At 45.5% G+C, this 24234-nt stretch overlaps 1 protein-coding gene across 1 annotated transcript in view; it reads left to right on the forward strand.

Moving 5' to 3' along the window:
• Eif2ak4 (eukaryotic translation initiation factor 2 alpha kinase 4) overlaps positions 1–24234 on the forward strand; it is an 86699-nt gene that overhangs the window by 11429 nt on the left and 51036 nt on the right. Inside the window, exons 3-9 of the mRNA XM_032903918.1 lie at positions 3506–3608; positions 6671–6823; positions 9005–9085; positions 11104–11252; positions 16771–16886; positions 20286–20443; positions 21564–22099. Of these exons, the coding sequence (XP_032759809.1) occupies positions 3506–3608; positions 6671–6823; positions 9005–9085; positions 11104–11252; positions 16771–16886; positions 20286–20443; positions 21564–22099 (1296 nt within the window). The remainder of the gene's footprint in view (positions 1–3505; positions 3609–6670; positions 6824–9004; positions 9086–11103; positions 11253–16770; positions 16887–20285; positions 20444–21563; positions 22100–24234) is intronic.

Here is a 24234-nt window from a genome sequence, read left to right on the forward strand (position 1 = left end):
TTACCGGGAGTGTTCTCTGGTAGGAGAGGCAACCACAAACTACACATAGTTGCAAACACCCAAGAAGGTGATATCACCACTGGTTATGAAGCTAGAGCAAAGCACGAGCCGTCAGGATCAGCAGCTCTTCTGGGACGCTGTCAGACAGCTCTAACTTAATGTGCAGGGACAGGCGAGGGGTCATGGGCAGAATGGTAAGTAAAGGAAATGCTGCTTTCCTCAGGGGGTGGGACGTGGAGTCTGGATTTCAGATGATGAAGAATCTCATGGGTTAAGTCTGATCTTCCCACAGGGCTGAGAGAGAACATGCGTAGTCGCTTGTGGGAGGTTGACTCATGAGAAACGTAATTAAGTTTATAAATCAAATGAAGTTCTGTGCTTCATGATGTGGTATACATGTGTCTTTGCTGACGCTGTGCTAGTACAGATGGCTTAGGTCAGGCTCACTTTCTCAGGAATGTTATTGCTTAAGTGTCAGGTGCAAGCCCCCGTGCTCTTGACTTATAAGTTATGGTTATAAACTTGGGGATTCCCACAACCTCCTTAGATTTGATAATTTGCTAGAATGACTCACAGAACTCAGGACAAGCTGGTTTGTTGTAAAGGATTTGATCTAAAATAGCCAAAGAAGGCTGCATGGGCCAGAGCAGAGGGAGGGTCATGGGTCTGAATGTCCTCTCCAGGCCACCATCCTCAGCACCTCCGAGTGTTTGGCAGCTCACAGTGCCCTTGAACACTGCTGTTGAGGGATGGGTGAGGTTTTGCTCTCTAGGCATGACCGTAATTAAGTCACTGACCACTGTGATTGAGCTAAGTGTCCAGCACCACCCTCCTCCTCAGGGGTCTGGGTTATGGTTGGAATGTGTCATCCTGTAGTCAGGGCTGGAGCTATCCATGACCACCTTCATCTCAGACTGTGCTGGCACACAAGCAAGCATTAACCTTTCCTCATAAACTCTGGTCTTGAAAGGGTTTGTGATGAAGAACGTAAGGTGCTCTTCTAAGCTCTGTCCCTCAGGAAATTCAAAGGGTAATGGGGCCTCTGGGCCAGAAACTGTGGCCAAAGATCACAGGTAACATATTCTTTATTGTACCATAGACTCAGACACTCAAATGTTTGTTCTTGAAAAGTCAACATGAAAGGCCCAGATATGTGAGTACTGAAATTCTAATTATAGCATAATTTCTGAAAGTAAATAGACTAAAGCCAGGCAGCAGGCCCATGCCTGTGAGCCCAGAATTGGAAAGGCTAAGTCAGGAAGATGAGAGTTTGAGACCACAAAAGGGAGCACTAGAGCACGTTTCTTGCCTTGGAGCTACTGATGGGTTTAGCACGAAGGTATTTGTCAGTTGAGCTATTCTATGCACGATGGAAAGTTGAGTCAGAATCCTGACTTGCCCACCAATCAGCTCACTCCTGCTGGGTTGTGATAACCCAGAGAGTCTCCAGACAGCGATGAATGTTTCCTGGGAATCTAAAACTCTCCTAGTGGAAAAGCTACCAACTTCAAAGAACTGTTCAGATAGATTATATGTCCATCCCACAAACATGGGATGACTTTTTAAAACAGCCTAGAAATGCTTAGAACTTAGAAAGTTTAAAAGTAATCTCATCAACCACACAAAATTATCACTTCAAGGACATAAAACATTAGTATGAAACATAACAAGTTGTGTTCTGTTAATATTGCTATGTAGATTTTGTTTTTGAGACAGGGTCTTGTTCTATATGTCTGGCTGGGCTGGAGTGCAATATGCTGACTACACTGGCCTCAAAATCACAGAGATACACCCACCCCTACCTGGGAGTCAAGATGTGCATCACCACACCTAGCCAAAAAGTTATGTAGGTCAGGAGAGGCTGGAGAAATGGCTCAGTAGCTAAGCACACTGACTGTTCTTCCAGAGGATCCAGGTTCAAATCCCAGCACCCACATGGTACCTCACAACTGTCTCAGTAACTCTAGTCCTAAGGAATCTGACACCTTCTTCTGGCTTTCATAGATGCTGTGATATACAGACATAAATGTCAACAAAACAACCATCTATTTATACATAGCATAAAAATAGATAATTCTTCAAATTATGTGAGTGCCAGAAGGATAAATCATGTATAAGCACAAGAACCTGAGTACTTGTTCCCAGCATATAAATAAAAACCTGAACATGCTGGTGCGCATGGTATCCCCAATGCTGGTGATCCCCGCTGACCAATGCTAGGACTCACCTAATGAGTGACTCCCAGGTCCCAGTGACAGAGACTGTCTCCAAAGCGGAGGCGGACAGCGGCTAGGAAGCAGTACCTAATGCTGACCTCCGTTACGTGCACAGGCTCACACGCACACATTCGCCTGCACAGAGACACACAGAAACAATTGTGTAAGGCTCGATCTAGAGACTGCTCCAGTCAGTTTAAATAATGTGATATAGGAGAACACTTATGCACAGTGGCCCTTGATTCCTCTGTGCAGGAGAATCCTGGGTATGGTGGGCCATCTGTGGACTCAGGACAAATTGGTATTACTATGTTTTTTTTAAAAAAAAAATACAAGCTTAGATCTCCCGGATGTCATGTGTTTCGGATACTGAGTGTAGCATCCTATTGTACAGGTGGGAATGAAGCCTTGAGAGAATGCACAATAGGTGAGGACTCAGGAAGCTTCACCAAGGTAAAACGCCAGCAGCCGCTTAGAAATGCTTAACAGGAAGCGGAATCACCTTCTCATCAGGAAAAGTACATAAATTCTGCTTGATCCCAGAGAGCTATTAATGGATGTTTATTGGTTAGGAATAAAAGGAAACCCTAAGGCTGGTTGTGTAATTTCCTTGAGTTTAAAGTGTTTTTTTAGATGAAATCTGAGGGATGAAGCAGCATGCAAACCATGGGATAGGCAGGTTCATATGATGCACTTGACTAGTATTCAGGGGACGTACACACACACACACACACACACACACACACATATGCCCTCCATGTTTATGAACTGAATGAATGACAGGTGGTTCGTGACAGCTGCACTCATCTGGCATTCTCCTGCTTCCTGCTGGAGCCAAGGGTGTGCGGGGAACTACCATATAGAGGAGCACATAGTCAGGTCACTGTCAGACAAGGAGCAAGAAGGATTGCTGTGGAAGCAACAGAGGCATCGGGGCAGTGATTAGCATTGGGATATTTTAACCATTGTTAAATGAGTATCAGCAGATGAGTTGGGAGTCAAGCCTGGTTAGGGAGGACGGAAGTTTGTCTGTTGGGCCTGCCCACTTCTCCATAGGTTACAAGCTTCTCCATGCTGAGCACTGTATCAGCTGGAATTGTTGGGATTGTGGTTGAAGGCCATCTGAGATTAAAGGGATACACGGCTGGTCACACGGGGAGGTTCAGCTAGGAGGTCTGTATATTAACTCCTCAGATGCTCAGGCTTGCTGGGAGCCTAGCAGATCTTAAAGCAAGCTACAGACTCTTCCTGCTCAAGTAATTTCTTTCTGTGTGTGTCTGTTTTTGCAGAGTTCCCGAAATAGAGTTAAAAAACGCTAAAGGTCTGTCGAATGAGAGTGTTAATTTGTTAAAGTCACACCTGGAAGAACTGGCCAAAAAGCAGTGTGGAGAGGTAAGGATAACTAAGCTGGAACTTTGGAACCAGTACAGAAAGATCCCACTCCCCTCTACCCAGCCTGCCCAGTAGTAACATTTATAACACTGAGTCCATGATTACAGCCCCCATCCTCACAGTGAAGCAGTCCAGGTGTAGGCTATTTCCATCCCCATAAAGGTCCCACATGATGTCTGCCTTGGCCTCTTCTCCGTTGCCCCACTCTCCTTCATTCCTGGCAACCACTAGTCTGCCCTCCATTTCTATAATCTCATTTTGAAGCTGTTTCATACAGTATGCAACCTTTTAAGATTGGTATTTGTTTCAGGTGCACTGTTTTCTGAAGGGCTTCCCAGGTGGTTACATGTAACAGTAATTGTTACATTTTATTCCACCCTACTGCTCCTTTAGCCATATACAAGATGGACACATTTGAGTTCTCCAGTTTTTAGCTATTATAAAGCCTCTATAGATACTCCCACACATGCTCTTCACGCTAGGATGATAAACCTGCCAGGTATACTCATCCTACTGAGTAGCACAGCTTAGTCACATAGCTGAGTCCTTTTGTGATCTCGTACCAGCCAGGGAGCTACAGCGGCCTGCTACACTCAGCATCTTGGCTGTCATCCTGTTAGTCCAGGAGGTCAAAGGGCAGTATTGTTCAGCCTTACATAGGAAGGGAATTCTGACATTCGCCACAACATGGTGCAACTTTAAAGAAGTTGGAATAAGTGAAATGAGCTGGCTGTAGTAAGACAGGTCCTCATCGACCATACTCCAGATACTCTAAAGCCAGACTCACGGACAGAGAGGAGAATGGCGGTTGGCAGGGCTGGGAGAGCAAGGAATGGCAAATCTGGTGGGAGAGGTTTCAAACTGGAAAGCCTTGGAAATGGGTGGCAGGACTGCATGACATCCATGGTTTCCAGCAGTATTACTGTGTGTTTAAGCAGTGGACAGTATGCTGTGAGAGTCTTCCCCACAAATTGAAAGAAAAAAACCAACCAAACGAACAAACAAAAAATTCCATGATTTGAGGGGCATAAAGTGTGGACTGTGCTGTGCAGACCCAGCTTGTTTGTCAAAAGTTTGTTTTCATCGCTCTGAAGTCCTGGCAGCTGGAAATACAGTTCTGACGAATTCATTTTGTCTTCATGTAAAATGGAGTGTAATTAAACGTTAGCACAAGCTACTCACTATGGTAGGGTCTTCCCTGATAGCCCCCTCTTAAGTAATGAACTTCATTCTTTACAAGGAGGAAGCACCAAGAACAGTGCTTTGGAGCATTTTGGGTGAGGTGGGGGTGGTGCTGGGGGACGGAGTCTCACTCTACATCTCTGGTGGCCTGAATCAGGTATGTGCCCACATGCTCGACACTCCTCTGAATGACTTTCCACCTGCAGCAGTAGATCTCGGTTAGTTGGTTGGCTGGGTTTTTTTGAGACAGAGTATGGCTGTCCTGGAGCTCACACAGAGACCAGGCTGGCCTCAAACTTACAGAGGTCTGCCTGTCTTTGTCTCCCAAGTGCTGGGTTTAGTCACCTGACTATGTATTATTAGCAGATCCTTATTACTCGTGGTAAGTAATCCAAAATGTACTAAAGATTCTATCCTTCCTTTTAATTAGTAAAATCAAACTCATGGGTTCCTCTCTAAACCAGTCAGTAGGTATTTATTACCCAAACATCTTATGCTGGGGAAACTACGGTGTTCAGGCCATTTGGCCTTAGTGAGAGGGGACAGAAAAAGCACAGTCTAGGGACTCTGGTAGACTGTAGACACTAATGCTCTGGAGAATTATGGCGAGGGGTCCAGAGTGGAAGGAGGGCAGGAGAAGCCCTTAATCAGTATCTGAGGTAAGTTCTGAATGGGCAGGAGAGAAATGTACAGTAGGACCCACTTTGGAATCTGGTTGCTTTTATCCAGTCCCACATAATTGTATCAGACTTCACTCATTCAGAAAATGCTAGTAAGTTAAGTCAATGAGAACAAAACTTTTGACAGCTGTGGTCCTGCCTATTTCTAGTTAGAAGTGGTCTCTTGTGGTAGTAGAAATGTTTTGCTTTTTTCCAATGTTCCTCAGTCATTTTCTTAGCCCTTGCTTAGACTCTAGACTGGCATTACTCACTCTAGGTCAAGATAGATTTGGTAAACATCACTGCTTCTGGTATAATAAAAAGTGTATCACTTCGACGGAGTGAAGGCTGTACTTTCTTAGCACATACTCCCAGGAAGGCGGACTGTGAACAGACACAGCTTCTTGAGGGATTCGTCATCAATGCTCAGGCCCCTTTAGAAGCAGCATGAAGAAGTAAGACGCTCTAAATGCTCTCTGGTAATTGTGGGGGCAGGAACCTCAGTTCACATTTGTCACTGACAGGAGCAGCTTGGCCGCTGTACCCTGGGCTGGATGCCAGTCAGTGTGGTCTCAGAACCCTGGAACTATTGATTTCCACCCCAGCTGTGGCTTCTGGCTTAGGCTAGAGGCTAGAAAGGTGACTTTCTCTGTTCTCCTGTGGACGGTTGAGGTGGCCTTTCCTTCCTGGCTCTGTCTGGCTCATGCCTTAGGTATTGACCAGCCTCCTGCTTGTTCATTGCCAGAAGGGCAGAAAGGAGAGCTCTGCAGACTTGCACTGGGCCTCTGATCCGTGTGCTGTATGCACAGTGGCAGTGCTGATGCTCATGGGACCAGTCTGTCCAACTGTCAAGTAAATGGGCTTTCTACTTGGGAAGGTAGCCATTCCCATTGCGCGTCTTAGTTTTCAGCTTTATTTATACAGATGATTATGTTAGGAAAATGATAGTAGGTCTTACCCCCACCCCACCCCCCACACAGAAGAAACTCTTTTTATTTATCTCAGCAGCAATTCATCTTGATCACAGATGCAGTGAGCCCTTTAAAAGCTTTTCCTGCTGTGACTGTGTCATATGCCTAATTCCAAACATGTCAGAGCTAAGTGACAAAATGCTGGCACGGCGGGCGAATCTGTCTGTTCACTGCGTTGCTGGGTGGGGGCCCCTCTCCGGGCCCCTCCCCTTGCCATCAACTGATCATGTCTGGTTGTTTTCATGTGTAGGTGATGATATTCGAACTGGCACACCACGTGCAGTCGTTTCTCAGCGAGCATAACAAGCCCCCTCCAAAGTCTTTTCACGAAGAAATGCTGGAAAGGCAGGCTCAGGAGAAGCAGCAGAGGTTGCTGGAGGCCAGGCAGAAGGAGGAGCAGGAGGTGAGAACCGGCTGCTGGTGCTGGCCCCAGCCTGGAGGCCTCCATGTATCTATTCCATGTCTGACTATGAGTCTGTCTGTGCGTCTTGCTCAGATTTGATTCAAGAAATGTGCATTCATGTGCGAGAAGCCACTACAACTCAGAAACACCACCCAGCTCCTCCCTGCAGCTCTCACTGGCTTGGAGCACTTCTCCAAGTGCTCGTGTGACCAGACTTCCTGTGTCCCAAAGCCTGCCAACCTGCACAGGAGTTCACTGGATCTGGAGGCTGTTTTCCTCTTGAATGACAGATGGGGCTAATGCCCAGGGAGGAAAAGAGCCAGTTACCTTCATGTTAACTAAAGATCTCTATTCTTCTGTTAACTTATCCTCAGAAGGAACTGATCCTGACTCTAAAAATCCTTTAAGATGTTTTATACCCTGGATTTCCTTCTTGGTTTTAATTTAAATTGTTTTGTTTTTAGCCCCTTGATCAATTTAGTAAGTACTTATGTGGGCACAAGTTATAAAAAAAAAGAGGTATTTCTCTAACACATTACACAGCCAATCCTCATTCAGTGAGCTGTAGATTCCTTTAAAACAGCAGTTATCAAATTTTCTAATGCTTCAGTCCTTTAATACAGTTCCTCCTGATTTGCTGACCCCCAATTATAAAATGTTGTTGCTACTTCATAACTGTAATTTTGCAACTGTTATGAACCACAGTGTGGATATACGCAACACCCAAAGAGGTCACTGCCCACAGGTTGAGAACCACTGTTTTGAAATGTGTCTTAATTGCTGACCTATGCTAGAGTCTATTGGTAAATGTAAGTTCATTTTCTTGAGTATTCACACACTCTGAACTTTTTTATCTTTGAATGTTTTAATATTTCTCAGGCCAACCTACCCTTCCCCACCCCCATCTTCATATTCTTTTCAACCATTCTGTTGCCCTTCATTTACTTCTCCAGCTTCCTCTGCTCTCCCTCTCTTTCCTCTTTTCTTTTTCCTGAGGCAGGGTCTTACTGTGTATCCCAGTGTGGGTTTCACAGACATGTGCCGTGTACCTAGTGTCTCAGGTGAACTACGGAATTGTTCCTTCAGATTCAACAAAACATATAAGCCTCATGATATTTTGACTAATTAGAGCAAATTTGCATATTCTTTGGGGAAGAATTGGTTTTTTACCCACACTAGACTTCTCATCTAGGACTGAGTTTATGTTTATCTCTTGGTGTGGAAGTCTGGTTTTCTTCCCTGCTATAGATGTTACTACTCGTACTTCAAGACTTGGAATTTCTCCCTCTTTAACTTACCAGTTTCCCTGTGACGTTTTATGCATACACGTGACATACTCAATGGCATTCACCACACTGCTGCCCTCTCTCACCCCTCTTTCTTCATTTTCTAGTGCCTTTCCTCTTTCCTAATATCCCCTTTCTGCTTTAAGGTGCTTTTGTCTGATTCTTGTTTCTGCCTAATTTTCTCCACCCTGTAATGTACTTACACTCTGTGTGTTTTCTATAGAATGTTCTCATGCTTGACAGGGCAAGCATTCTCTATCCCTCATAGTCCATTGCAATCAATCTTATCCATATCACTTAGCTCCCATTAAACTATGTCTAGTCACCATTTAGAATACATATCTGTTCATTATTAGAAGTTAGTGGGCCTTTAACTAACAGTCTTTTTTGGTGTACTGCTGTAGCTACCTGTAAATGTAGGTTATGTTTTTGCATTTTATTTCTATTTACATCTTTGATGACTTAATTTTTTGATATAATTTATAATTGTAGGGAGCTAAGAACAATTGATGAAGATCAAAATACTAGTTTTAATACTTAAAGGGATGATGGGAGAAGGCAGATTAAGGTCATGGTAGATTGACGTGATACCTGGGCCTTTGCCACCCTAGGCCCAGGCTCTGAGAACATCCAGCTTCCACCACACCTATACAGATCCATGGCAAAGAACACGGGCAGATGACAGAGCTAGAGGAGTGAAAGAGGAAGGCAGACCTAACACCTCCATAGGAAAGCCTGCTTCTCAGGGATGTGTGTGGCTGCTCCAAGCTTTCCTGTGTAGATCTCAGGAAACAAGGGTTTCAGGCCATGGAAATTCAAAAGCTGTGTGAGTCCAGGATGGACCTGCTGGATGCATTCCAGAGATTGATGTCTGACCTGCTCTGATTTATTTCAGCAACGTGAAATCCTCCACGAGATTCAGAAAAGGAAAGAAGAGATCAAGGAAGAGAAGAAAAGGAAGGAAATGGCTAAGCAGGTGCTGTCCATTTTGTACCAAAGGATCTGCATTTCCTCTTGTAAAAGTTCTTATTTCCACTGGAGACACTCTCCTCTCCTCTCATGTGCTAAAGCTAAAAGCATCAATGTTTTATTTTTTTACATTTTGGGAATCTGTTTGTTTTCTTATTTGTGGTAAAAGGGGCTTGAGTCAGGGTCTTCCTATGTATCCTCTGCTTGCTTTGAATTTATAATATTACATAAGCTAACCCTATGCTCTTGACAATTCTGCCTTACCTCCCTAGCTCTGAGAGCTCTAATGTAAGCACTGTGCTCCACTTACCGTGTATTCTTAGATCTCTAAAACAGGTGGCAAAATTCAGCATTGTATATTATCTGTAAATAACTTTGGTTTATGTAATTACAGTAATTTATCAAACGAGTCCAAAGGCAAGAGATTGAAATTTTAATTAGCCTGGAATAGAACTTTTATTAAACAAACAAACAAAACAGTTTGTTCTTACTGAAGAGCGAATGGAAACCTTAAATACCTTCCTGAAACTCAATTTGGTGATAGAAAGAATGATTCACCAGCAAATTATAAAAGAACAAACTGGATGTGATGGGACATTCCTCACTGTTTTCTGAACATTGCTGGCAGGGTCCCATGCTGTACAGCAGGAAACAACACCCAACCAAAGCTTTCATTTTTCTGCTGGAACCTTAGAGAGGACACTCTTCCGTGCCTGTCTTTCCTCATCTTAAAACCAAAGGACTGTAGTGGCAGTCCACCCTGGATAAAGCTGAATCCAAACCTGGTATTTCTGTTGCCTCCGCCCTCCCTTCTTACCTCTGCGCTGCCTCCTGTCGGCCCCCAGTCTCTAATCTCCTCTAGCTCTGCCTTTCTAACTTCCCTGAAGCTCTTCCACGTATAAAAACCTCATGCTCTTAAAACTGTGATGTGGACTTCACTTGTTGACCTAGGGTTGGCTTGGGTTGAGCACCCTATTGGATGTATACACTGCTTTCACTTGTGCACTTGTGAAGGCAGAGGTCAACTGCCTTCAGTGGTTTGCCACTGTGTCTATTTTTAATTTGTTGTGTGGTTTTTGTACGTGCATGTCCATGTGCCACAAGTGTGCAGTGCCTGAGGGGCACTGTGTGAGTCCAGAAGAGGGCATCAGATCCCCCGGGATTAGGGTTACAGACAGTAGTGAGTTGCCATGTGAGTTCTGGGAATCTAACCCAGGTCTTCTGAAAGAGCAGCCAGTGCTCTTAACTTCTATCTCTCTAGTCCCTGGAAGACCTATCTCTCTGGTCCCTTCCACTTCATTTTTTGAGACAAGGTCTTTTACTGAACTTAGCTCGTTGATTGGCTAGACTGACTAGCCAGTGAGCCTCCAGGATCATCCTATTTCTGCCTCCTTGGTGACTTTTTGTGTATGTGTGAACGTAGGGAATCAAAATTCAGTTCCTTGTGTTTGCTTGTACAGCCATTCCCCTGGTGCACGTTACATCTAGCTATTGCACTGTAAGCTGTGATAGTTAGCTGTTACTGTCAAGTTGACACACCTGGAATCACTGGGAGGAGAATCTTATGAGAGATTGTTTGCTTTAGGTTTGGCGTGTGGTGTATCTATCTATGGGGAATTGTCCTGATTGCCAAATGACATAGGAAGGCCCGGCCCACTGTGAGTGGCATCATTCCCTAGTTTAGGGCCCTGGACTGTGCAAGAGTAGGAGTCGCTAGCTGAGTGTGAGGCGTGCTTTATATCCACTTCTCTGCTCCTGACTGTAGGTGGATGCCCTCCTCCCACTGTGGCTCACCCACAGAGCTGGGCTGTAAACTTTGCCCCAACGCTGCTGCTTTTTTTTTCCACACCCCCAACCCCCAACGCTGCTTCTTGATCCAGTGTTTTTTTTTCACATCAGCAAAAATGACACTAAAATATCCTGATTAAATAAAATGTTTATTCTGTACTGAGTGGGTGATCCCAACTGTGCTTGTCATCCGCTTGTATGAACAGCTCATGTGGGTTCTATTCCCCCCTTTTCTAGGAACGTTTGGAAATATCTAGTTTGACAAACCAGGATCATGCCTCTAAGAGAGACCCAGCAGGACACAGGGCAGCTGCCATTCTCCATGGAGGCTCTCCTGACTTTGTAGGAAATGGTAAAGCCCGGGCACACTCCTCAGGAAGGTCCAGGTGAGTCCCTCAGCTTTCTCATGTGCAGGGTGGGAGATATGGAAGGATAACTGGCCTGCAGTGAGTGGGTAGGAATGTTCAGATAGGATCTCAGTGATCTGCTCCACCAGCACGGTTATCTTGATAACATGTTAGCTATGTATATGAAACCAGGTTTTTGCTTAACACTTTCTAAGTGACGTCACATATTTGTTTTGTGGTGCTGGTGTTTAAACCCAGAGCTTCACCCATGCTGTCTAAGCTCCACCTCAGCTACATCCCAGCTCTTTTTCATTTTATTTTGAGGCAAAAATCTTACTTATAGCCCAGACTGACTTCGAACTTGTGATCCTCTGGACCTCAGCCTCCCATACAATAGATTAGCAGGCATGCATCATAATGCTTGTCTCCAAGTAGCTAGTGAAGCCAGTCACAACCTGTAGAACAGCCTACTGCACTGCATAATATCTCTTCAGTATAATGTAGGCTGACCTCAAACTTGCTGTGCAGCCAGACCTGTTCTGAAGCTCCCACCTCTACCATCTATGTGCTGGCATTACACCTGGTCTTGGGAGTTGAATCCAGGACTCTGTATTCTAGGCAAGCACTCCATCAAGTGAGCTGCACAGCCTGCTATAGTTAGGTACAAACATAGACCGAGGGGTGGGATCTTCCAAAATAGATACAGGATAAAATACCCATTCCAAAGGGAGAGCCACAGCCTCCAAGGTAGGCTCCTAGGTCCTCTGTCACCAGAGGTCACAGGAAGAACACTACTTTCTCCATCTCTCTCCCTTCTTAGGCCTTCTCCATTCATGTGCTTTGGCCTCCTGAAAACCAGAAAGGAATCTGAATGCAGAAGCCATGAATGGAGAAGTTATTAAATATTATAGGTTCTTCAGCTCATTTTTAATTAAAGTTATTATTATTGGAAATGTGTGAAGGTGTGTGTGTAGGGTGTCTGTATGTGTGTGCATGCACGTGCACCGTGGGGCACATGTAGAAGTCAGAGGACCACTTTCAAGTGTCAGTACTGTCCTCCTACCAGTCCCATGGCCCCATTTCATTTAGGCCTCTGTGGAGTCAGCACATGACAGTGGGAAGTGTCAGCACATGAACCTGCTCACCTCACAGCCAGGCCGCAGAAGGAAGGATGGAGGGGCTGAGGGCCCACTAGGCCTGCTTTAGCACATGGGTCTTTCTGTGCATTCCAGTTGCAAACTGTAGCGGCCCCACTCTGGGCCTTGGTGACACATTGCCACTTATTGTCTTGCCACTTGAACCCTATTTACTTTTTTTATTTGTAATTTTTTACTTTAAACATTACAAATATTTTTTTAGTTTATTTATTGTGTGTGAGTACCACAGCCCACGTGTGGGTCAGAGGGCTATGTGCAGTGGATGCTCCTTTGCCTTTCTGTGAGTTCCAGAGATTGAACTCGTCTCATCTGGCTTGTGAGGCTCAACCTTTACACGCTGAGATGACTGGCCCGTGCGTGCGTTCGTGCATGCATGTGTGCATGTGCAATGTAGAGTTAAGAGAATAACTGTAGCAGTCAGTCCTCTCCTCCCAACATGTCAATGTGCAGATTGAACTGGAGTTGTCAGGCATGGTGACAAATGCCTTCCCACTGAGCCATCTTAATGGATCTGGGTCTTATTTTCTCTTTCCAGTTATTAAGAGTTTACATTTCTGATTTACCTTCTGGAATCTAGTTGTATCAAGTTTTCTCGCCCTTGCGAGACCTGACTGTTAGCATTTGCTTGACACCACCTTCATCTTATCAGGCTCAGTGCTACCTCAGCTATGCAGCAGAGGTGCTAACGAAAGTGATGTCTCCCCAACTCACGAGCCGTCCATGACCAGAACAGACCCTAGACTGACGCCACTGGCCCTTGGTGTCTGCGAGAGTCCAGAAGCTGCTGCTCTAGTGAGCAGAGTAGATCCTAAGAGGTAGTTCTGGCCCACTTCTTGATGCATCGCTGACTGGCTTTCTCCTCTCTGTTCCTTATTTTAAATTCTGGCTGTTGGTGATGTACTGTTGAGCTTCCATAATTGTTCTTAATGCCAGTCTGTGCTGGCTGGCATGTGCCACACTTACTATTTCATAGATACTTTGACTTTTAAAATCATCTCCGTTTCTTCTTTAGTCCTAGTTGCCCTCTTCTTACAACTTGGTTTATGTGTCTATGTGTTTTCCGTTTATTTGTTTGTTGCAGCTAGGGATGAAACTCAGGGCCTTGTACACTAGGCAAGTGCTGGCCCATTTAGCTACGTCCCCAGCTCTAACACTATTGACAGTTGTAATGAGGTGGTCAATTTTTTTTTTTTAGTTCCTTGAGGATTTCACAGTGTGTTTTACCAGCTGTCCTCTTAAATTCACCTCCTTCCATTTCTTCTCCACCCATGTTGCTGTCCTTTTTTAAAATCCATCAAGTCCAGTTTGTGCTGCTTCTATGTTCTCAGCTGTGAGACATCCCACCGGAGCATGGCTACTTACCAAGGCTACGCTCTAAAACTGACCCCCTTCTCCCAGCTGCCATCAGTTGCCAGTGGCTTCTCAGCTAGGGTAGAACTACATGTCCCATCCCTTTCCATACTGGCTTGAGTTTGCATGGGGTTTGTGCATGCTGTCGCGGTCACGTGACTTCATTTGTGCAGCTGTCTTGCAGTATCTGGACAATACTAAAGAATACTGTTTCCTTGTATACATTCGCCACCTCTGAGTCTTAAGGTCTTTCCACCATCTCTTCTACAGGTCCCTGAGCCTTGGGGGAGGAGGAGAACATGATATAGATGTCCATTCAAAGCTAGGCATTCTGGTCTCTAATGCTCTGTGCCTTGGTCAGTTATGGGTCTCTGTGTTAACCACCATTTATTGCAAAGAGAAGTCTCTCTGTTGAGAGTTGACAGATGGACTAATCTGGGTACAGCCATGTTGATAGGAATTGGTTTACTACAATATCCATTTAGCAAAATCTTGGTCCAACAGTGGTGCCAGGTATAGGTGTTATGGGACTTGTGGATGGGACTTAAAATATAGTTAAAGTAGTTGGTTACCCCCTGATGTTCATGCCACTATTACACCAATAGGTATATCTTGTCAGGGCTGACCTTACTGTAGCTCACAAGGTTCACATCTGGGCAAGATCAGTGATGACTTTTCTCCTATGGTAGCATACACAGCTCCTTCTAGCACTCTGAAAGCTAACCAGGTTAGTGCCAACTTAATATCTCTGTGCTCTGTGACTCAAGTATGTAGCAATTAATATTCTAAAATACCTTCAAACCTGTCAACTGTGGGACACTGGGATGGGTTGGACTAAGAAGACTGTGTAGCACCATTTGCTGGCTGGGGCAGAGCTCAGACCAAGGGCTGCTAGATTCTTCATGTGAGTCTAGCATGTGGTGTTGAACCTTTGCTTGTGTCCTTTTTCTCCACAAATCTCATTGTGCTCCTGTTTGTACAAGAAGAAGCTTAAGCAGAACGACAATGTACTGATTGCGCCCCAGCATTTAGAGTATGTGGGGACATGTGGGTGGTATGAGACCCCATGTGAGAAAAGGTTGGGGAAGGGCCTAAGTCCCAGGATTGGAAAGAGAGACACCGGGTTATGACTGAAAAATGTTTGTATGTGGTAGAAAGTTGCAGATGTCCAAACGGGATGGGGAGCTAGTGAGGAGATGTGGCATGGAGGTCAGGTCTATAGGGCTAATGATAGAACCATAGGAAAATAAAAGTGCACTTGTCAGTGAGGAGGAGCATGCTGGTTTGTTTGTTTGTTTGCTGCAGTGTATGAGGAAGGAATGGTAGGAGGCTGGCGTGAAGACGCGGGATAGGGTTAGACTATGAGGCGAGTAAGTGTGCGGACAGTGCAGCCCAGGAGGGCAGCGTGAGGAGGAGAGGAACAGACGCAACATGAAGGATGGAAGGACTGGCCGATGGGCCGGATCTCAGACAGCAGGTCTGTAGGGAAGGGAACTGAGGCATTGCCCACAGTCTATCCTCAGTGTTGACTTAAAGACGGCTGCCAGCGCCAGACTCCTATGGATAAGGCTGGAGGGACTGGGAACTTCCTTCCCTCTGTGCTCCTTGTTTTCAGCAAAAGAACAGGCCTCTTTGCCTGAGTCCTTTTCTTTTTTTTTTTTTTTTTCCAGAGCTGGGGACCGAACCCAGGGCCTTGCGCTTGCTAGGCAAGCGCTCTACCACTGAGCTAAATCCCCAACCCGCCTGAGTCCTTTAGAGACCTGCTGCAGGCTTCATCAGAGCATTTCCAGAGCATTCACGCACGAATGAGGCCTCTCCCTCATTGCTCACTGTCCCCCGCCCCCCAACTTGTTGATTATTTTTGCATTCTAGTTTTCCAGCTTGTGCTCCCCATCCATGGCAGAGGAAAGAGAGGAGAGGAGAGAGGAAGGCAGGGGAGGGAATAACAGAAAAAAAGAAACAAAAATAGAGAGGTTGAGTATTTAGGGACAGTCATAGAGGCTTGTGACAGGGAGTGTCTGTCAAAGACAGTAAGAGAATGAATGACCATTCCCTAGCTGAGGCCCATTCTAGAACTGTGAACTCTGAGCCCATGTGCTTCTGCAAATGCATCTGTGCCTAGGAAGGGAAACGATAGGAGATTGGTGAGGGATGAGCATAAACTGCCAGTTGAGCTTCCTCCGTGATAGACAGCCAGTAGAACTTGCTGCAGATGGACAGCCAGCTGAGCTTCCTGTACAGATGAAATGTCTGTTGTGTGTCTTTGCTGTCAGTACAGTCACCACCAGCCCTGGTGGTGATCAAGAATGCAAAAACTAGGGCTGGAGAGATGGCTCAGTGGTTAAGAGCACTGACTGCTCTTCCAGAGGTCCTGAGTTCAATTCCCAGCAACCACATGGTGGCTCACAACCATCTGTGATGAGATCTGATGCCCCCTTCTGGTGTATCTGAAGATAGTTACAGTGTACAATTATATAGATATTATTAAATAAATAAATCTTTTAAAAAAGAATGCAAGAACTTAATATTTTTGTGTGTGTAGTGTGGGGGGGGGATGTATGGGTGTGTGCTGCATGTGCCCATGTGGAGGTCAGCTATGTAAAGTCAGTTTTTTCCTTCCATGTTCCAGGGTTCAAACTCAGGTCATCATGCTTTTTTCTTTTTTCTTTTTTTTCTTTTTTTTTTCAGAGCTGAGAAACGAACCCAGGGCCTTGCGCTTACTAGGCAAGCGCTCTACCGCTGAGCCAAATCCCCAACCCCGGTCATCATGCTTTTAAGACAGCATCTTTACCTGCTGAGCCATCTTGCCTAGTTGAGATCTGAATTTTAAGTTCAGTGCAAACAGCCACTGTGCTTACCACCTTGAATGGAGTTTGTGGCGGAGCAATGGGAGTAGACAGTAAATAGCTTTCCCATTGGCACCTTCATCTCCATCCCCCATAGACACGGAGACTGGACTCAGTGGGCTAATAGGAGGGATGGAGGGGCGAGAATTTCCTGTGTTGAACTGCAAGCTAAAGGAAAAAACACTGTCCGGATTTATTTTTAAGGCGAGAACGTCAGTATTCTGTCTGTAGTGGTGAAGCCTCTCCTGGCTCGTGTGACATCCTCTACTTCTGTGTGGGTAGCGCTGATCAGCTCATGGTGCACAAAGGGAAATGTGTTGGTGAGTAAACTAGCCAAGTCTGTTAGTGACAAACGTTAATCCTGATGTAACTGAACAGACTGGAGATTCTTCTCCTCAGACCCTTATCCTAGCAGGAAGCTGCAATTCTGGCCACCGTTTTTCATGCCCAGGAAGAGAAGCTGTTCAGCTCCTCTGATGTAATATGGAAATAGAACCATGCTCCTGGAATGATTGGTGGACAGATAGGTCTAAGTATTGCGTCCTGGTGTCTGGTACTGATGAAATGTGAGTAAACAGGGCGAGCCTGATGCTTGCCACCTTCCATGACCAAAGCCCTGCTTTCCCTTCATGGCACTAAGGATTGCACCAGGATGCTTGTGCATGCCAAGCAAGTACAGGACCCCTGAGTCCCATCCCTGGCCCCCGCGTCTCCTTAAGTCACTGTCCATCTGCTTGGTAGTGTCCTACATGGCACTGTGCCTGGCCGGGAAAACCACCTTATTTTCTCTACATCTTATTTAGCACTTGTCTCTGATGGCTACTTGGGATGAACCTCTCGCTGCAATTTGGGGCTTTAATTATTTATTTAAAAATCTAGGTTTCTTAGCCGTACAGATAAGCTGCTAGAGCTTGCTTTCATGTAGTGAATTTAACAATTGTTAAAATTAAATTAACTTTATTTGCAGTCCTGTAATTGCCAGAGTTAATGGATAGATATCACAAGTCAAGCTGGCTTGCTTTCAGCCTCTGTCCTCATTTTAAGGTGGTACGAATAAACCAGAGAGCAGCTAAGGAGTGGGCAGAGAATGGAAGGGAAGAAACCGCCCGTCTGAAGAGTCTGGTCTGTCACAGCCTGGGACTGTGACAGCAGCCTAGACACCTAGGATTCACAGACACAGACTGACAAATGCAAACAGCCACTAGGCAGGTTGGAGGCCACCGTAGAGATGGTTGGCCTTGGACTTGAGATTGTCCTTGACTCAGACATTCGTGAACTGGCAACATGAAACTCGCTGCTTCAATAACCTGGGAAATCAGAAAGGCAGAGTGCCTCGGCTTAGACTCACTGTGTGCCTATTTGTTAGATTCACCTTGTGAACTTCCAAGATTCAATTATTTATTTTCTCACAATGGGTCTGGCATTGTAAACAGACCCTAATTTCTATGAAGTATCTGGGGTTTTTTTAGCCATCAACTAATTTTTTAATTTTCAATAAACATTTTCAATTTGAGAAGCAACATATAATGTTTGTTTTTCAGTTTAAAGGTGGAGTTAGAGAGACTGGAGGATGTTTCTGGCTGTGGGTGAGGTGCTGACAACTGTCTGGATAAGTGACTGTTGCTGGCGTGGGACAGCTTCAGTCAGTGTCCTGCTAACTTTCTCCTTTAGCCTCAGCACACTTGCTCTCTGGGTCATCTCCACAAGAAAATGGTGATATGAGGGCAGCAAAATGAATTTATAATTTAAAAGCCCCAGCAATTATAAAAAGTCTAGCTATTTGCACACAGTGCCAGTGAAGTAGCCTAGTGGATAGGGGCACTCACCTAGTAACCTGAGTGCTACCCAGAAACCGCATGATAGAAGGGAAGGATTGACTCCCAGAAGTGCTCTTGTATCCACACATAGATTCAGTGGCATACACATGTATGTGCACACACATAATAAATGAATGTTTTACGTGTGTTATGTATATGTATAATGTTATACATATATGAGTGAGTGCCAGTGCACTAGGAAACACACATATGCAGTGAGACTTCATTTGAGTCCTGTCATCCTCCATCCATCCCATAAGCTCTTTGTGTCACTGTCTCCAATGAGCCGCTCAACACAGGAGTCTAAAGTTGCTTCCTTTAGCTGGCAAGTTTTCAAACATCAGGGTCTTTCCCTCTTCAGCTAAGACATTTACAAGTCATTGTGACTAGCAAATAATTAGGTCATTTAATTAAAATCTGTAAATTGCCAGCGTTTCCCTAAAGTAAAAACTACCTGACAAATGCTGTCTAGTTGAGCAAATTCAGCCATAATTCTCCAAAGTACTTTTGCTAAAACTTTCTTATATGTGCGGGTTAATTTTGCTTCTGATTTTTCAAATGGAAAATGTAATTATCAACAGCTCTTAATTTATTTTTCTCATTAGGAAAGAGAAGTAATAACATGAAAAACTAGTGTTTTTGTACTAAAAGGAAAGGGTAAGGCTGCCGAGATGCTCAGGCTGTGAAGCGCTCGTAAGAAGACGTGACTCCAGCCCCAGAACCACATTTAAAATAACTAAACCTAAGCGTGACAGCTCGGTGCCATGCATGCGTCATGCAAGTGCTGGGAGGGGGGCAGATTCCTGGTTAGCCAGCCAGGCTGTGAGGCAGCGGGAGACCCTGCCTCAAAAACAAGGTGGACAGCACCCGAGGGCCAGCACCCAAGCCATCCTGTGCACACACACACACACACACACACACACACACACACCCCACATGCACACATAGAGCTAGATTTCTGTAATATTAGTGGTTCCAAACTGGAGATGAGTTTGTAGCCTGGTGTCATTTGGTGATACCCGAGGACTGCTTGTTTTCCATGCTGGGGACCAAACCCCACACCAAGCACATACTTAGCCAGCTCCCTGCTATTGAGCTAGCCCAGTCTACAGGCACAGTTGACAGTTGATGCTGTGGTAGGGTGCTCCTGACATCTAACTTGTTGGCAGCCAGACACAAAGTATCCCCTACAACCAAGAACTGTGTGGCCTGTGGGGGACAATGCTATCATTAAATTAAATTAAGTTAAATTATATTAAATTAAAAAGGAAAGAGCACAGAGGAAAGGAAAATAAAAGTAAAGTGAAAATTATATATTTTCTCCTTTTTCTATTATCATCTTTAATGGCAACAGAGAATTTTGTACAACAGGGTTTGATGTTAGAGCAGTTCGGGTCCCCAGGGGAACGTGCCCGTTAGCTAACCAAGCGCACCGCTTTTTAGCCTCGGCTGTCATTCTGGTTCTTTCCTCTAAAGCATTGGGCACTTGGCTCTGCCGAGCTTATACAGAGTTTGCGCCTCTGATGAAGCCACTTTTCAAATTAGACTCAGGCTGTTGCACTGTGCACACTAATCTATATTGGCGGAATGGTAGGGCAGGTGTGGTCACAAAGGTAGGCCTCAAAGAAGAGCAGCACTGTAGGTCCAGTAAGGTGCTGTTCTCTGTGTCTCACTCGATGTTAAATCTCATCATCGGTTCAGAACTTTCTACAGTAATCAAGATGTGAAGGATCAGATTATATTGGTTAATTATTAAAAATCGCTAACAAACGGACAGGTATTGCAGTGAATGATTCTTTTCATAGTTAGCATGTAATACACACACACACACAATCACACACACACACACACACACACACACACACTTTACAAGATGTGATGAGCTTTTCTGTCTCTCTGCAGGCAGCGATGAGCAGCTGGGGAAGGTGGTATACAATGCATTGGAAACAGCCACGGGCAGCTTTGTCTTGTTGTATGAGTGGGTCCTTCAGTGGCAGAAAAAGATGGGCCCTTGCCTCACCAGTCAAGAGAAAGAGAAGATCGATAAGTGTAAAAAGCAGGTAAGCTCACTGGGCGTGATGGTGCGCAGTACTCGGGAACCAGAGTGGGAAGAGCAGATCCAGGTGATCCTGAGCTACACAGCAAGCTTGAGGCCAGCCTGGGCTACATAGACCAGCCTGGGCTACATAAGCCCTTGTCTTAGATGCAGAAATGAAAGAAAAATGTCAGTATGTTTGTCATGGCTGTCCAGAGGCCCAGTCACAAGCTGTAGATGATGAAGCAAAAGCCTGCTCCCATGGCTCCCACAGATGGGCCACAGTGAGGACCACGGGACCCTTGCCTTCGCCAGCCTCAGCTCTGCTCCCACTTCTGTACCCCGCCCCAGCCTCACACCCTCCTGTCTTCCGTGACCTACCTTACAGGGGCTGGTTACCACCTCGTAGCTGTGCTGTTTGTAGCTATTGTGTTGCTCTGCTCTTCTGAGATGTTTAAAGCTGACTCTGAGGGATCAGAGGGATTTCTTTCTTTTGTTTCTGTGCTGTGTTATTAATGAGAAAAGAATTTCTGTGAATTGATAATGCTGAACTCAGGGGAGCACTTAACATTGTATTTAGCCTTGGCCTAATAAAGAGGTTAGAAAGCAGCCAAAGCAAGAGGCCTGTACAGCACACCGTAATCAATGGTTAGTTTTGGATGGTGATCATATCAATAAGTTTGAGGATTTTTTCCCTTTGTATTATATTTAAATTTACATTTTTCAGTACTGGGAATTAAACCTAAGCTCTCTTGCCTGCTGGATAGATGCTCTACCATTTGAACTACACATTCATCCCCTGGATTTTAATCCATTCTACAATGATTCTTAGTATAATCAGAAAACTCTATTTTAAATATGTTTCTTTTTTTCTGCTTTTTTTTTTATCACACACATATCCAAAAAGCTTGATTTTTAAAAGCAACTCAGCAATTTTATGGTATTTGGATACCCCATTTTGACATTGAAGTTGGTAATTAGCTAAAATTTCTTGCACTTGTGTACACTCTCAGGTCGATTTATCAGCTTAGGGAAAGATGCAGGCCATGGCATCTTATTTCCCATCTTTGAAACTATATCTTCCATCTCACACCGTACTTTTGGAGTGAAACACTAGCTAACGTCCTTTGCCTAATCCTTCTCAGATTCAAGGAGCAGAAACAGAATTCAGCTCCCTAGTGAAACTGAGCCATCCAAACATCGTCCGCTACTTCGCGATGAACTCCAGAGAGGAGAAGGATTCCATTGTGGTCGACATTCTGGCAGAGCACATCAGTGGGATCTCTCTCGCTGCACACCTGAGCCACTCGGGCCCTGTGCCCGTGCACCAGCTGCGCAAATACACAGCGCAGCTCCTGGCGGGCCTGGACTACCTGCACCGCAACTCGGTGGTGCACAAGGTGCTGAGCACCGCCAGCGTCTTGGTGGATGCTGAGGGCACCGTCAAGATAACAGACTACAGCATCTCTAAGCGCCTGGCAGACATTTGCAAGGAGGATGTTTTTGAGCAAACTCGAGTTCGCTTTAGTGACAGTGCTCTGCCTTATAAAACCGGAAAGAAAGGGGACGTGTGGCGTCTTGGCCTCCTGCTGTTGTCTCTTAGCCAAGGTCAGGAGTGTGAGGAGTATCCTGTGACCATCCCCAGTGATCTGCCAGCTGACTTCCAGGACTTCCTGAAGAAGTGAGTGTCACGGTTTGTTCCGTCCTGCTTTCCTCCTGTACGGGAGAGGATGAGGGAGAGGATGAGACGTGAGGAAGGGAGCCGAACGGGGAGGCTGAACGGGGAGGCCGAGACGTGAGGAAGGGAGCCAGGGCAAATCTTTGCCCAGGCTCCTGTGTTCTCTTTCCTCAGTGCAGCCTTCCACCTTGAGTTTAATAACTGATACTCAAACTACTTTTGGGAGACTGCCTAGAATAGAATTTTTCTTCCCATTCCTATCTATCCCAGAAGGGTTGGCAGTGATAAGAAGCGCCCTGGATGTGGTAGACTTTCTCCATCACTTTGCTGCTGAGTCCTAGGAGACCAAAGAGAAAGCCTCAGGAAACAGTTGAGAAGTGTGGTTCTACCCTCTTTCTTCCTGACTGCTCCTCCATTGGCTGTCTCACGCAGCCAGGTCAGAGGATCAAACCACTGCCTGTTTCTAGACAGAGGATTTTCCACATTTGTGAATCATAAGTACATAATCATTACAAAGCCAGCTTTTTAAAAAGTGAGTGTGTGTGTGTGTGTGTGTGTGTCTGTGTCTCCATGTCTGTGAAAGCAAGAACACATTGACATGTTAGTGGAGGTGAGGGAGCGGCTTTCTGGGGTCTATGCTCTCCTTCCACTGTGGGCTTTAGAGATCCCACTCAGATTGTCAGATCATCAGGCTTGTGGAGCAACCACCTTCTCCACTGCATCTCGCTGGCCCCCAGCCAGGCTCTGTCCAGCTTGATGGAGTCATTGATAAAGATACTTTCCTTGTCCTAAACTATTTGTCCAGGTCTTTCCCCTCAGTAGTCTCTGCCTTAACCCTGAATGTTCTCAGTCTAAGCCGGCACTGCCCCTCAGTCTCTAATAACATGAGCATTCACTTGTTTCCGGCACCCCTCTGGAGCAGCCTCCTGCAGACCTGCCCTGCTGTTTCTCCTTCCGCACTCTGTGTGCTCGCCTCACCTTCGTTTCCCTAGTCATTGACTTTCAGTCTCTTCCCCTTCTCCCTTGCCTTCACATCTCTCTCTGCTGTGACCTGACCATAGCGATCCCTGTCACCCACTAGTTCACTGGCCACATGTATGGCAGTCTCTGCATTTGAGCAGTCCCTCTGCCACACATCAGAGCTTCATCAGTGGTGGACTGACTGCACAGGGGTGGCAGCCACCTAAGACTGGCTGTGACATTGGAGCTGGGTTCATTTGTGCAGCACACGCTGTGTTGATGATGTGTTCTCAGGCTGTGTCCTGTCTTTAAGCAGCATATAGCATTCAGATGAGGTTATCGGTGTTTCTTAAAACCAAGCCACCATGATACTTTGCTCATTTGAGGAAAGGGGCCAACTTTGAGTGTGTGTGCAACATCTCTCCTTAAAATATATAAACCTTTAAATTTTTTTTAACATTTAAAATTTATGTATTTTATGTATATGAGTACACTGTTGCTGTCTTCAGACACACCAGAAGAGGGCATCAGATCCCATTACAGATGGTTGTGAGCCACCATGTGGTTGCTGGGGATTGAACTCAGGTCCTCTAGAAGAGCAGTCAGTGCTCTCAACCACTGAGCCATCTCTCCAGCCCCCAAAATAGAGTGCTAAAAAAAAATGTATTTAAGCTCCCTAGGCCTACAATGAGGGTGGCTGAAGTGACAGATGGGATAATGAATTACTAGTGAAAAGTCTCATTTCCATCTTTCCCGTGTCCCCTTGAACTCTTTACCCCTCTTCTCCTCTCACAGCCAGGCAGTGGGTCCAAGGGCTGAGACTTTCAAACAGCTTCCCTCTGTCCTTCTGAAGGTGAGATCTGAGGTTTGTTCTGACTCTGTTAACATAGCTGTCATCTGGGATACTGTGTGCGCACTTCCCTTCTGGGGTGGGGGCCTCTGGACTGCCTGGTTGAGATGGGAAACATTTAGAGTGTTGGGTCGTTAGCCTTACTGTCCACCCCAGTTACCAAAATAAGCAAGTATTCGCAAAAGCAGAGTGGACTCCATCTGTGATCCCCACCATATTTAGTTAACACCCTTGGGAAGCCATCTGTAAGGTGGGTCAGAGTTCAGGTGTTGGAGCCAGATGGCGGATCCTGGACTAACACAGTCCTGGTAGCTATAAATATCTGAAA

This window comes from Rattus rattus, chromosome 5 (genome assembly GCF_011064425.1).
Source record: "Rattus rattus isolate New Zealand chromosome 5, Rrattus_CSIRO_v1, whole genome shotgun sequence".
Taxonomy (NCBI): domain Eukaryota; kingdom Metazoa; phylum Chordata; class Mammalia; order Rodentia; family Muridae; genus Rattus; species Rattus rattus.